The sequence below is a fragment of the Bos javanicus genome, chromosome 7 (assembly GCF_032452875.1).
Source record: "Bos javanicus breed banteng chromosome 7, ARS-OSU_banteng_1.0, whole genome shotgun sequence".
In the NCBI taxonomy this organism is placed as follows: Eukaryota; Metazoa; Chordata; class Mammalia; order Artiodactyla; family Bovidae; genus Bos; species Bos javanicus.
Genome location: NC_083874.1, coordinates 23,633,487 through 23,648,364, shown reverse-complemented (window position 1 = coordinate 23,648,364; position 14,878 = coordinate 23,633,487). Strand labels below are relative to the sequence as shown.

The 14,878-nt window shown below is 35.9% G+C and overlaps 1 protein-coding gene across 1 annotated transcript in view; it reads left to right on the top strand.

Annotated features, from left to right (window-relative positions):
- Positions 1–14,656, top strand: part of CHSY3 (chondroitin sulfate synthase 3) — a 287,645-nt gene extending 272,989 nt beyond the window's left edge. The window contains exon 3 of the mRNA XM_061422892.1: positions 12,250–14,656. Coding sequence (XP_061278876.1) covers positions 12,250–13,812 — 1,563 coding nt within the window. The 3' untranslated portion in view covers positions 13,813–14,656. The remainder of the gene's footprint in view (positions 1–12,249) is intronic.
- The last annotated feature ends 222 nt before the right edge of the window (positions 14,657–14,878 follow it).

The following is a 14,878-nucleotide window of genomic DNA, read 5'->3' as shown; positions in this document are numbered from 1 at the left end:
TAGGTGAGTATCTAAATTTATTTTTCCTTGTAAATAGCTAATTGTTCTATAACTCATATATTAAATTGTGATTGCAAGTCATTTACCTTTTTATGAAGTATTTTTACAATGAATGTGCCATTGAGATTAGCCATACAAAATACTAAAAAATTAGACATAATATTCATTAAATAAGTGATCTATTTTCTTAAATAACCCTATAAAAATTATGTAGAAAATATTTTAAATGCCCTTCAGTATTGGGAGGAATATCATTGAATAGTCATGAAAACAAACCTCAAAGCTAGTGGGATTTGGAGTGTATAATTTTGCTTATTTATAAAATATATCTTTTTAAGTCATCGCTTGTACTAAGCATAGTTGTATTGCTCAGCTTTCATCTGTTCTCTTCTTGGAATTCTACCTTTGCTTCTTAGGACTAAAAAGTCATTTATCTGCTCAGATAAGATGACTTTTAAAAATAACTCCTTTTAACCTAGCTTGAAAGATAACTCTGCAACTTGAAACCCAAATTATCCTTTCTCTTTTACTAAAGCTAATGAATGTACTCTGACACTAACTGGATCTCATGAAATAATTTTATCAATCCCTAAAGCAAATTACATTTTTCTGTTGTGTCAACTTGACATATGTGATACAAAAATGCTGTATACCCAATCTCCAGTAAGGAAATATCAGTGTAATTAAAAAAGTCAAAATGACTCAAATCATTGTCTTTTCATTTCCAGAAAATTTGACTTTTAAAAGATGATGCTTTACTTATTTTTAGTTTAGCACCATCTTGGAAACACCTACCTGTTAATTAGAGCTGTGATTCCTTTCCATTCCCACAGCAGTGCTGAGCCCATGCAGAAGTCTACAGCACTATAATTAGGAATTTTCTTCTAAGAAAAACATTATAATAGACATCCTGCCATGCTTATTTTATTTTAATTGGATGTTTAGCTCTAGGGATCTTCATAATTTTTCATAAAACTTTAATGTTAGTAAAATCAGCTGGAAGGAAGCACTACTTATCTCCTTGATTACACCATAAGGAGTAGGATCTTAATTTGAGCCTTTCTTTTCTTTCTTTTTTTTTTTTTAAGCTAATGAGAGCAAAGAGTTTTAAGTGAATCAAGACAATGCATCACCAAGTACTGCTTGTGACCTGTGTGAAAGAAAACTTACACATGACAGAGTTAAGCAGGGCCGGAAGACCTTATTCAAACTGTTGCAATAGAGGAGAGAGACTGAATTCAACTACCTCTGAAACACAGGCAGGAGAGTTTGTAAGCGCTGGGATGAGGTCATGAAAAAGTTCTGGAGGACTTTAGCATGGACATTGGTCAGTGGTATCAGACCATCTGTGTTTGCTAATTGGTGCTTATGGAAGTAAGCCTCCTACCCTCCCCTTAAGACAGGGACATAGGATTTGTCTTTCTGGATGATTACATTTCAAAGGGCTGCTGCTAAGTCGCTTCAGTCATGTCTGACTCTGTGTGACCCCATAGACAGCAGCCCACCAGGCTGCCCCATCCCTGGGATTCTTCAGGCAAGAACACTGCAGTGGGTTGCCATTTCCTTCTCCAATGCATGAAAGTGAAAAGTGAAAGTGAAGTCGCTCAGTCGTGTCCAACTCTTCGCGACCCCATGGACTGTAGCCCACCAGGCTCCTCCATCCATGGGAATTTCCAGGCAAGAGTACTAAAGTGGGGTGCCATCGCCTTCAAAGGACTACTTGATTTCAAAGGGATACCAGCTACTTGATAAAGAGTCCTGGCTTATAAAACTGGCAAGAGGCTGAAAGATTGATGACTCAAAGGAGCAGAGGCAGCATTTACAATCATGAGTTTTCTAAAGTGAATGTTCCAAGAGAAGAGAGGTAAGGGACCTTTAAATCAGGTAGAAACCTGTCCAGAGTTTAGTCCAGCTAAAGGGAGTATCAAGGCCATTTTGATCACCCATTGATGATCTACTAGATTGATGATCTACTAGATTGATGATCTCGATGATCATGGAAATGATGATGATGATCTGGAAACTGATCTAAAAGTACAAATCTTTTCTTATAGGCAAAGTAAATACAATTTTAAAATCTTTACACTGTATGTATACTAAAGGCTACTCATGAGTAACCTATCAAATTAGATGTTAGCATATAGCAGGAAAATCTTTGAGTCTGCTTTAAAGTGTCATAAATTTCACTGTCTAGAGTTTATGTAATAATAATAATAAAGATACCCATTGATGCCAGACACTATTTTAAGCATGTTTTATATAATGTACACAACAGTCCAGGAGTTCTTCTTCTCCCAGAAGTTGTACTTTGTCCGGGGTCAGATGGGGAATGGAGGAGCAGATCTCAAAGCCAGGGCCATGACTCCAGAGCCAGGATCTTGGCTCAAAATAGACATGCATGAGCACAAGCTGAAAGAATGAAAGAGGAATGAGCAGGAGAGGTTCGTTTTTCTTTCCTTTAAGTAACTGAAATGTACCCCCAATCCAGTTCTCACTCCATCCACTTTAACCTTGCTGCTGCTGCTGCTAAGTCGCTTCAGTCGTGTCCGACTCTGTGCGACCCCATAGATGGCAGCCCACCAGGCTCCCCCGTCCCTGGGATTCTCCAGGCAAGAATTCTGGAGTGGGTTGCCATTTCCTCCTCCAGTGCATGAAAGTGAAAAGTGAAAGTGAAGTCGCTCAGTCGTGTCCGACTCCTAGCAACCCCATGGACTGCAGCCCACCAGCCTCCTCCGTCCATGGGATTTTCTAGGCAAGAGTATTGGAGTGGGGTGCCATTGCCTTCTCCGACTTTAACCTTAGTTGTGTCCTATTTCTTGAAAGGAAGACTGCTGTGTCTCCATGCAGGTGTCAAAGACCTTCTTCCAGCTTTGCTTTCATTCCCATTTTTCGTGGTCTCTCAGCAGCACTTCATTTACTTGTGCAGAAATGATTAATGTGACAGAGGCCAGCCTGACTTAGACTCAGTTTGGACTCTTACGATCATTTCACATTCCAGTGGCACAGAGCAGGAAAGATGATGGGTATCCTCCACCTTTCACCCTGGTTGGGTGACTACATCAATTATGAAAATAGTCAAAAGATGTATGACCACCATCAGTTATGGTCTAACAGTATTGGAGTACAAGTGACTACTTAAGTGAGATATAAAAGCTTTAAGGTATTTGCCAAATCTTGTACAACACAGATGTGTGAAGACTTCTGTTACATTGCATTTTTATACTTAAAGAAACATTCAAAAGCCTGAGAAATAATGCAGAATGCTGAAAATTTTCCGTTAGAGAATCAGAGTTCTGAGAGTAAATGTTTTGATTCCTGTTTTGGTTACCAACTAGTTTGGGAGTGAATATGTGAATTTATTAAAAATTAATTATAAATATTTTATTAAATACTCTACCCAGGAGACCCATAGGAGCAGGTTATCTAGAAAGGCATATAAAGTCAAGTAAGGTGGCTCAGATGGTAAAGCGTCTGCCTACAATGCCGGAGACCTGGGTTCAATCCTTGGGTTGGGAAGATCCTCTGGAGAAGGAAATGGCAACCCACTCCAGTACTCTTGCCTGGAAAATCCCATGGGCAGAGGAGCCTGGTAGGCTACAGTCTATGGGGTCGCAAAGAGTCAGACACGACTGAGCGACTTTACTTTCAGTTTTCAAAATAACAGGTACCAAATGGCATAATTAATAACTTGTCAAAATTAGATAGCTGTTTATGAGTTTATATGTTTAGTGCTTGTCTCACCCAGTAGGCAGTCAACTCCATGAGGGCAGGGACTAGGCTTCTTTGTTGCTCTACCATAGCAACTAACATGTTGTAGAAACACAATGGATATTTTTAAATGAATGAATGTGTCATTCATTCTGCAATTATAAGAGGCAGATAAAATTATGGAAGGGATTACATCAGGAATGGTTTGGTCAGGAAAGTTACTGAAATTGTCATACTTTCATAGATCTGTTATCTTTCTCGTGTTTTCAAAAGTTTTATTAATTGGATTCCACTAGACGGAAGAGCCTGGTAGGCTGCAGTCCATGGGGTTGCAAAGAGTCAGACACAACTGAGTGACTTTACTTTCACTTTCCACTTTCATGCATTGGAGAAGGAAATGGCAACCCACTCCAGTGTTCTTGCCTAGAGAATCCCATGGACAGAGAAGCCTGGTAGGCTGCAGTCCATGGGGTTGCACAGAGTTGGACACGACTGAAGTGACTTAGCAGCAGCAGCAGCAGGTTTCTCAAACATCTGCTATGCACATTGTACTATATTCTTCTACCCAATTTATCCAATAAGATTGTACTCTATAATGTACTGACAGCCTAAGTCAACTTTCTACATAATGAATATTAAATTTTCATTCTTTAATCTTGAGAAATAATATCTTATTTTCATTTCAGAGTATATTTAAACATAGACCTACTGACATTAAACATAGACCTACTAACATAAACCAGTTAACATTAAACTGCGTGATGCCTTCCTTTTATTTCTTGGAAGATCATCAACTTATAGCTTCTTACAAATGGTGCTCCAAATTACCCTGAAGTTATTTCCCTGGTGCTCTGATGGTAAAGCATCTTCCTACAATGCGGGAGACCCAAGTTCAATCCCTGAGTTGGGAAGATCCTCTAGAGAAGGAAATGGCAACCCACTCCAGTACTCTTGCCTGGAAAATCCCATGGACAGAAGAGCATGGTAGGCTACAGTCCATGGGGTTGCAAAGAGTCGGACATGACTGAGCGACTTCACTTTCACTTTCTTTATTTGAGGAACATTAATGATCACTAAAAATGTAGCCTAAGTTCATAATTATAGAAGTATATGTCATTCTCTAAGTAAAAAATCACAAGTCTGCTCCATTCTTGTACCTTCTACCTTAGTGGATAATATGCTGTTCATTCAAATTAGCAAGTTTATAATCAGTCTTTTGGGCTTCCCTAATGGTTCAGATGGTAAAAAACCTGCCTGCAATGCAAGAGACCTGGGTTTGATCCCTGGGTTGGGAAGATCCACTAGAGAAGGAAATGGCAACCCACTCCAGTATTCTTGCCTGAAAAATCCCATGGACAGAGGAAATCCCTCCTACCTGGAGGGCTACAGTCCACAGTGTCACAGTCAGATACGACTGAGCAACTAACACTTTCATATTCAGTCTTTCATGAGGGTAAATGATTGGTAGCTTGAATTTCGGGAGAATGGAAATAACAAATCAACAGCAACAACAGAAGTCTTTAACTGTAGCTTTAGCATCTTTATAGTTAAAGAGGAAACAACTTGGGTTTTCAAAGCTTTCATAACTGGAATAAAATTCATGAGCTAGAAAATAGACTACTTTCTTTTTTTATTTGGAAAGCAAGGTATAATTTTATGCATGATCAGTTCCAGCATATAGTTAATACGTTTCCTTCAGAGGATAAGATTCATTAATTGTGTTCATGTCTTTCAAAATTGCATGCAACGACTATCTTTCCATTTGTTTTTCAGAGGTCTTGAAAGTCTAGTTGGAAAGTGATAACTTCCTTCTTTCCCATTGTCTCATATAAGTTATTGTGTGGTAATTAAATCACCAGTGAAGGGCATAGTTAAGTTATATTGGTATGAGATCAAGAAAGAATGTGTGTAGGTTTGCAAAGAGGCAGCTTGAAAATTTCTTCAAAATTCCTCTTTGCTCTTCACTATAATAAATTGTGAATAGATTAAAAGCTTTAAGGTAATATTGAATGCAAAAAATTTACTTGACTATTTACCAGATTTAAAAATATCTACAGGGGAAGTGAATTGTATCAGTTTCAACAATCATCTGCTATTATCTTAACTATAATATCAGGAAGCATTTGTATGATAACTGCCTGAATGTGTGTATGTCAGGCTAAATCTATCAAATTGATATGCAATCAAGTTCAATTATCATTAGTTTTATTTCCTTCTCCAGGGGATCTTCCTGACCGAGGGAGCGAACCTGGGTCTCCCACATTGTAGACAGACGCTTTACCCTCTGAGTCACCAGGGAAGCCCATATTTAATCATAGTATTACTTTATTTCTAACAGGTTAATTTTAATTAAGGTATATGGATTTATTTAAACCAACAATTGATTATGTGCCATAATATTATAAACTGAAATCTTATGAACTTGGTGATTGTTTTTTTTATTTTAAATCCCTTTGAAGTTTGCCTGTAATGGCATGTGTCCAGAATATACCCTGCTGGGAAATCTGTATCACTTGATGATTTTCTATGTTGTCTGAAAGTATTTTTAAACTGTTGCAAATATATACTGCTGAGAAAACTTCATCACAACTAGGAGTATCTGGAAGCTATTTTCTGTGTTGTCTGACAGGTTGTTTTTTCTTAAACTAAAATAGCTAACAAAATTAAACGTAACAGAAAAAAAAAAGTACCAGTTTTAATGGTACAGATTGCCTATATGAGATTGTTTAGGATTTCAAGCAAAATTAAACTAGCTAATTAAACAGAGGCAAATCATACAGAGCATTAATACAGAGCTAAAATTAAAACACATCCATTTACCAGATTGTTTTTGACAGGATTCCTTTGGTTGCAAGTGACAGAACCACCGCTAAACTACCTGAATGAGAGATGAAACTCCTGTCCTAGGATGCTAGGAAGTCTGGGGGTAATCTTAGGCACAGCTCAGTATGTGTTCAGCACTCTCTGCAATGCTGTCTTTCTTGTATTGCTTCTCTGCCCTTGTCTGGGTGCAAGGTCTGCCTTTCTTTCTGAGGAATTATAATATGCAAAATCTGAGCCTGTAGCCAAAGGGAAAGATTTTTTTGCTCATACCCAGGAATGAAATTAATCTGCCTGCTATGTAAAGAGTCTGCCTGAAATGCAGGAGACCCGGGTTTGATCCCTGGGTCAGGAAGATCCCCTGGAGAAGGGAATGAATGCCAACGCATTCCAGTATTCTTGCCTGGAGAAGTCCATGGACAGAGGAGCCTGGCAGGCTACAGTCCCCATGGTGTCGCAAAGAGTCAGACATGACTGAGCCGTTCACACTTTTCACTTACTACATAGTAATTGGCCAGATTGTGGTTTGTAATTGACCAGATTTCCTGTTTGGGAAAGGTGAGGCTCATGTGGAATAAAAGGAAAAGATTTTCTTACCGTCTTTATCATTTTCAAGGGTACAGTTTAGTGATGTCAGCTAATTCACATTGTTGTGCAACAATAGAACTTTTTCATCTTTCAAAACTGAAACTTGGTACCCACAGAACAATTCATTTCCCCCTCCCCCAGCCTCTGGAAACTACCATTCTAGTTTCTGTCTCTATGAGTTTGACTACTTTGTAGATCTCATAAAAGTAGAATCATGGTATTTGTCTTTTTGTAACTAGCTGATTTCACTTAGTGTAATGTCTTCAGGGTTCATCTGTGTTGTGGCCTGTGACAGAATTTCAAAAGGAGAAGACATTTTATGATTTTTTTGTTGTTACTAAAAAGGATAGTCAAGAACACAAATGCCCTCAGACAACTTTAAATTCATAAAACAAACATAAAGAAACTTTATGGGACTGAAAATTACTGGAAAATGCGCTGCTCACTTAACATTTTTCAAGTGTATTCAAAACACTGGGTTTACCAGGTGAACAAAAGCAAAGTCATAGTTTTGGACCCACAACCTTTGAACTACAAGTTTTAACACCTTCTTCTAAGTAGACTTTGGGATGACTTTTTTTAATGATATGATTTTTACTTTTAGATAATTATGATAGCAACTAAAAAATAATGCAAGGAAATCCCATGGATTTGTTAAAGCACTTTCTCCCAGTGGCAAAATCTTGCAAAACTATAGTGACATATCCCAGCCAGGATATTGGCATTAATATATTTCACTGATCTTATGTAGATTTCCCAAGTTTTACTTATGTTTATGCATGCAGTTGCATGCAATTTTATTACTTGCGTGCATTGAATTTTTTAACTAGAATTTGTGGATTAGATGTGGCTATTGCCAAGGTGCTATTATTTTTAAAAATCTTTAGTGGCAAAATATGTAATGCTCTCAATTTTCTGTGACAAGCATAACAAGGGTATATCTTATCATATTTAGTTCTTTGCAGTCAAATTCCAAAACTTATTCAAACTGTATACCTTTAACATTTTTTCATTCTATTTATAATTATAGAATGACATATGGATGTTTATTTTCCCAAACTTATTTCTTCTTCTTAATGTTTAGAATTAGGTACTGTTTTCATTGTGTCATTATTACCAGAAAGGCAGGACATAGTTTAAGAACTTTACTGTTAATATGTGAAGATAATAATTGAAGAAAAGTAATAGTGTTAATTCAAAAATTCACTATTTTGCTCTGAACCTTTATATCTACTAGTCTTAAAAAATAAGAGAAAAATCACTAGATATTTACATCAAAGGCACTAAGACTCTCCCTTTAGTTATGTACAACTGCATAACTAAATCATAGTAAAATGAATTAAAATATTTGCAAGGCAAATTTCCCAGCCCTTAGGTACCTAGTCACCATTATATTTTACACATCTTTAATGATTTATTATTTCCTTGTTCACCTTCATGAATTATTCTAATTTGAGTCTGTACTTCCTTGAACAAGAATACTTTCTTTCCCAAGTCCTCCTTAGTCTGATATGTAGGAAGAGATTTAAAGAAATTTTCTAAATTAGAGAATCCTTTTTATGAGAAATGAAGTGGACTAATGGGGACAAAAGAACTTATAATAAATTGAAATAGGTTCTTTATATAAATAAAGACATTTTCTCTTTCATAGAGAAAAAATAATTAAATTATTTTCTTAATAAAGAACACAAAGCTTTCTGGTAATGGCATGGCCTTTTATTTCCACTTCACTTCAACAAAGACCTCTTAAAAGACAATTCAGTCTTTTAGTTTTTAGATGATGATCTGAAATTAAATGATGGCTGTACTGAGCATATTTGAGTTCTTTTCTAAGGAAATGAGGCCATTCTTCTTTACTCATTTATTCAATACTTATACTAATGATAATAATATAAAAAAAAGTAACAACTATAGTAATAATAATAGCTTACTCTTATTATAACTCTTATTAATAGCAGTTACTCTAAACAACGTACTTTTCTAAGTCCTGAATAATTTCTCTCTAAACCATCATAACTTTATTTATATTTCATTTTTTAGCTTTCTTAATTTCTATTTTTTTCCCCTTTACTGAGCCTTCCACAGTGTTTATTCTTTATTTTTCTTATGACTTAATTTTCACATCTGAGTTTATTTTGTATAATATACAAAGATATATATATAACAAAGACATATAATAAAGACAGCTTATCTTTATTTCTTAGTTCTGTGAACTGACATTTCATCTCTACCATCACATCCCTGAGATCTTATATTTCTAATTTGTTGTTTTCCAAGAGAGAGGAAAATTCTTCTTATGACTTTTAGAACTGTCCCTTAATATTTTCCTCAGTTTCATGAATTCTTTTCTTGGTGGTGTGAGGCTATTTTTTCATCTAGTCTTTTTCTCTTGCAGAGACTTTGAAACACAGAAACTTGCAGAAACACTGGAATCAGTCAGGACCCATTGATGTCAGTTGCTTTTGCTTTTATTGATGTCAGTGATTTTGTTAGTGTGAAATGATTTTTACTTTCAGTATAAGGTTGTGGAGGTACCATGAAATCAACTGAAAATTCTATAAGGGAAAGGAAATTCTGAATTATTTCAAATAAGCTAATATAATTTTAAATGTATATTTTATACTTTTTCTTAAAACAATTTTGCTGTATTCAAAATTTTGTGTGATAAGTAGCAAAAGTCACTGCTTATTCTAGTTCTGGTCATAATCTCATTACTCTCAGTAGACCCTTGGTTAAATCAACCTTCCTGAACCTTGGTTTCCCAAAAATCCCCACAATACTTTATCTCTCTTGTAGTAAAATGTTGAGGATTTTTATTAGCAGAAGGTACCTCAATGGTATGCTTGACACATTGAAGCACTGAGTGTATATGGCCAAATTATAACTGTTCCCAAGCATTTCCAGAAATGAACAAAGATGAGGCAAGCCTAAAGAGTGCTGCTCTCATTCTCTGAAAACTCCTAGTTAAAAAGAGGAATCTCAGGAGGAGGCTGGCAGATCCTTGTCTTGATTGTCTTGATTGATACCAGACATAGTACTAAGCAACGTATATATATATTTTTCTTATTGAGCAACATTTTAATATACATTGAGGTGGTTGGCATTTTCTCTGTTATAGATTAGGAGACTGAGACTTAAATAGATTGGATAGGAAATGGCTTAGAAATGGTGGAGCCAGTTCTCAAGTCTAGATCTGGCTAATTTCACAGTCAGGCTCTTAAGCATTCTCCTGTCCATGCTGCAGAGCTCGATCCTCCCTACATATAAACAGAAAATTTGGATATACTCTATGTTTCTTAATGGAAAATATAACATGAATTCAAGATGATCTTATCAGTACCACACTACCTAGAGTATGTATGAGTGTGCTCTTTTTAAATATTGCCCCCCTCACTGACTTTGCTTATAATATTTCTGCAAAGGAATACACTAGAAAAATAAGCACTATATAGGGAACTTGTGTTGTAATGATATGAGTGATGCAAGTTCCTTAACCATTTTAATACTGATAATCTTTGTTCTATAACAAATATCACCTTCATCAAGTTGTGCAGTATTAATCACTTCAGTATCACTAAAGGAGCTAGATAAGTCTGCAATTGAACAGTTCACCTCTGAGCAATGTCTCCTATTTAATTTAGGATGTTCCTGTTTTGTTAGTAATGTAAAGCAGGCCTTAAGAAAGAATAGTTTCAGAGAGCCAATACTTTGTAGAGGTGGTAAAATTAATATTCTATATGCCATTAGGATTTTTTATCTTGTTGCATACCAAAAAAAACCCCATGAAAACCTACCTAAAGTAATATGTTGAGGCAATTTCAGGTGAAGGATCATAATACAAAATTAGAGCTATAATAGCCCATTCATATGGATTTGATTTGATTTAACATCAAAGTTTCAAATAAAAATTGGTATATGTTTTTAGGAAAAAATATTGGATGTAACTAAACTCTCTTGAATCAAGTCCAAAATCCATCTCAGAATATCTGCTGTTACATTCTTCAAGGTCAGATCATGTTGATTTGAAAATCTAAGAGTATAGAATAAGAACCAAGTGAAACACTGGAGATAAAGAATCTGTCATGGTATTGGTCTTACATTTTTTAGGTCACCTTCGCTAGGAAAATTCTGATATTCATATTCTCTCTCTCCCCTCTCACATATCCACACACATTTAGGTACATACATATCAAAAAACCTACCTGGTTTTACATGCATGTATATGCATATTTTTAAAAGAAAGTTATTTATTAATCGGGGGCTAGCAAATACATCGTAAGTAATACTTGAGTGAATGTTCACAAATTAAATGCATATGTGTCACCATGACTTAGATAGCAAATTCAATACTGTTAACACTGCAGAGCTTCCTGCCCCCTTTCTGGATTTTTGATCACCTATTCTTATAGCTAACTGCATCAGTTAGCTGTACCTGTTTCTTAATTTCATATGAATAGAATCATATAAAATGTATTCATTTGTACATGGCTTCTTTTACTTGTTTGTGAGTTTGTCTGTGTTGTTGAGCAGTAGTATTTCATTTATTTTAATTGATGTATTATTTTCTATTAGATTTATTTATCAATTCTTGATGTACATTCAGGTTGCTTTCAGTTTGGGTGTATTATGAATAATACTGCTTTGAAAAAAATATATATATATATTTAGGTAAATGTATGCGTGTATTTGTATTAGGCATATTTCTAAGAGTAGAATTACTGAGTAACAGGGAATGCATTTGATCATTTTAGTCAATACAGTTTTCCACAGTGGTTGAACCAAGTTACATTCTCACCAGCTGTGTATGAGAGTTCCAAATCTGCTATTAATACTTTGACAGCACATTATGTATCATTAGCCATTTTTGTAGGTTAAATATCACATTGTGACTTTAAATTGCATTACACTGGTGATGAATGAGCTAGAGAAATGTTTTGTATGTTTATCAGGCATTTACACATTCTCTTTTGTGAATTGCCCATTAAAGATTTTTTCCCATTTTTCATATTTTATATCATTTTTGTTATGAAATACGGTATAAGTAATTCTTATTAAATATTTTAGTTTAAATGTTTTATTGCTTAGTTTCTTTTTAAATTTATTTTAACATCTTGATTTCCTTCTACTTTTCAGATGCAGCAACTGTTCCATGAAAATTATGAACACAATCGCAAGGGTTATATCCAAGACCTTCACAACAGCAAAATCCATGCAGCCATAACACTTCATCCAAACAAAAGGCCCGCCTACCAATACAGGCTTCATAATTACATGCTCAGCCGCAAAATTTCTGAACTGCGCTACCGCACCATCCAGCTCCACCGGGAGAGTGCGCTGATGAGCAAGCTTAGTAATAGCGAAGTGAGCAAAGAGGACCAGCAGCTGGGAGTAATGCCTTCTTTCAATCACTTCCAGCCTCGGGAGAGAGATGAAGTGATAGAATGGGAGTTCCTGACAGGGAAACTCCTTTACTCGGCATCTGAGAACCAGCCTCCTCGACAGAGCATCAATAGCATCCTGAGAACAGCGCTGGATGATACTGTCCTACAGGTGATGGAGATGATCAATGAGAATGCCAAGACGAGAGGACGGCTCATTGACTTCAAAGAAATTCAATATGGCTACCGCAGGGTTGATCCCATGCATGGGGTGGAGTACATTTTGGATTTACTTCTCTTATACAAAAGACACAAGGGGAGGAAACTGACTGTGCCAGTAAGACGCCATGCCTATCTTCAGCAGTTGTTCAGCAAGCCTTTCTTCAGAGAAACTGAAGAGCTAGATGTCAACAGTCTTGTAGAGAGTATTAACAGTGACACTCAATCATTCTCCTTTATATCGAATTCTTTAAAGATACTGTCTTCTTTTCAAGGTGCCAAAGAAGTGGGAGGGCACAGTGAAAAGAAAATACACATTCTTGTCCCTCTCATTGGAAGGTATGACACTTTCTTGAGATTCATGGAGAACTTTGAAAACACTTGTCTTATCCCAAAGCAGAATGTAAAACTGGTCATCATCCTTTTCAGTAAGGATTCTGGCCAAGATTCCAACAAGCATACTGAGCTTATACAAGAATATCAGAACAAGTACCCCAAAGCAGAAATCACCCTGATCCCCATGAAGGGGGAGTTTTCCAGAGGTCTTGGTCTTGAAATGGGATCTTCCCAGTTTGACAATGATACTTTGCTGCTATTTTGTGATGTTGACTTGATCTTCAGAGGAGATTTTCTCCAACGATGTAGAGACAATACAATTCAGGGACAACAGGTATACTATCCCATCATCTTTAGCCAGTATGACCCAAAGGTAACCAATGGGGGGAGCCCTCCAACCGATGACGACTTCGTCTTCTCAAAGAAGACTGGATTCTGGAGAGATTATGGATATGGAATTACCTGTATTTATAAAAGTGATCTTCTGGGAGCAGGTGGATTTGATACCTCAATACAAGGCTGGGGACTGGAAGATGTAGATCTCTACAATAAAGTCATTCTATCTGGCTTGAGGCCCTTCAGAAGTCAAGAAGTAGGAGTGGTCCACATTTTCCATCCAGTTCATTGTGACCCTAACTTGGACCCTAAGCAGTATAAGATGTGCTTAGGATCCAAGGCAAGTACTTTTGCCTCAACCATGCAACTGGCTGAACTATGGCTGGAAAAACATTTGGGTGTCAGGTACAATCGAACTCTCTCCTGACAATCCAGGCAACACATATTGCCTTTTTTAAAGGGGAGTTTACCTCATTGTTGGTTGTTGTTGTTTAATTTTATTGTTATTTTTATTATTATAATTATTATTGTTATAATTTTATTTTGTTGTCCAGGTCTTAAACTACTCTTGGTTGTCTTCCAAAGAGTGTTTGTTGACCTCAAACAAGAAGAGTCTGCAGTTCACTGATATTTCAGATTTCTACTGAAGTCAATAGGCATATTACTTTTATATATCTTTATTTGAGATTGAGTTAAATCGTGGCAATCAAATGACTTTTGAAGCTCATTCAACATGAGAGACAGCTTAGAAGAATGTTCTCTTGGGGCTTTAAGATGCAATATCGACTTTTCTTTCGTTTGTCAAATTCAATGTGATACAAATATTTACTGGTGAAAGGTACCACAAAAGTGCTTTATGCTTCCTATGGGGAAGGGACTCTGTAACATAAACTTGAGTTTTGTAATTTATACAAGGACTTAAATATATAGACAATAATTTTCTTCATCTTTAGGATTTTTAAAGTAAATGAACACTTATGATTGTAAGTTTATTTTTTAAAAAAAGTTTTAAAAATTTGAGGAGTTTTGTTCCACAAGCAACCGGTACTGGCTACCCTGGTCTTATGACAATTATCTTACTCCTCACAACAGTCTGCTATAAATGCGAATGAACTTTATTTTCTCAAGGAAATATGATTTAATTAAATATTCATGTACATTTTAGAAGCTTTATGAAACAATGTCCTTCATTTGCTGGCAAGAAGATAAAATATGACAGAACCTGGTTATTTATAATAAAACAGGTATGACAGTATTCTTTTTCAAAAACACTGAAAAATTTGTGTTGTTTCCTTTTGGTCAAATTTGATGTATTTCTTAATGGTCATAGTCACCAAAGCATGCTTGCTACAAAGGCTGGAAACATTAATAAGGGATTATGGGCATGATATTTATATCAATATGCTTTGAGTTCTGGCTTTCATAAGTGATTAAAATGAGCAATTGTTTAGTCAATAATTTACAATCTGGAGGAAGTATTCCTCTTCAATCTC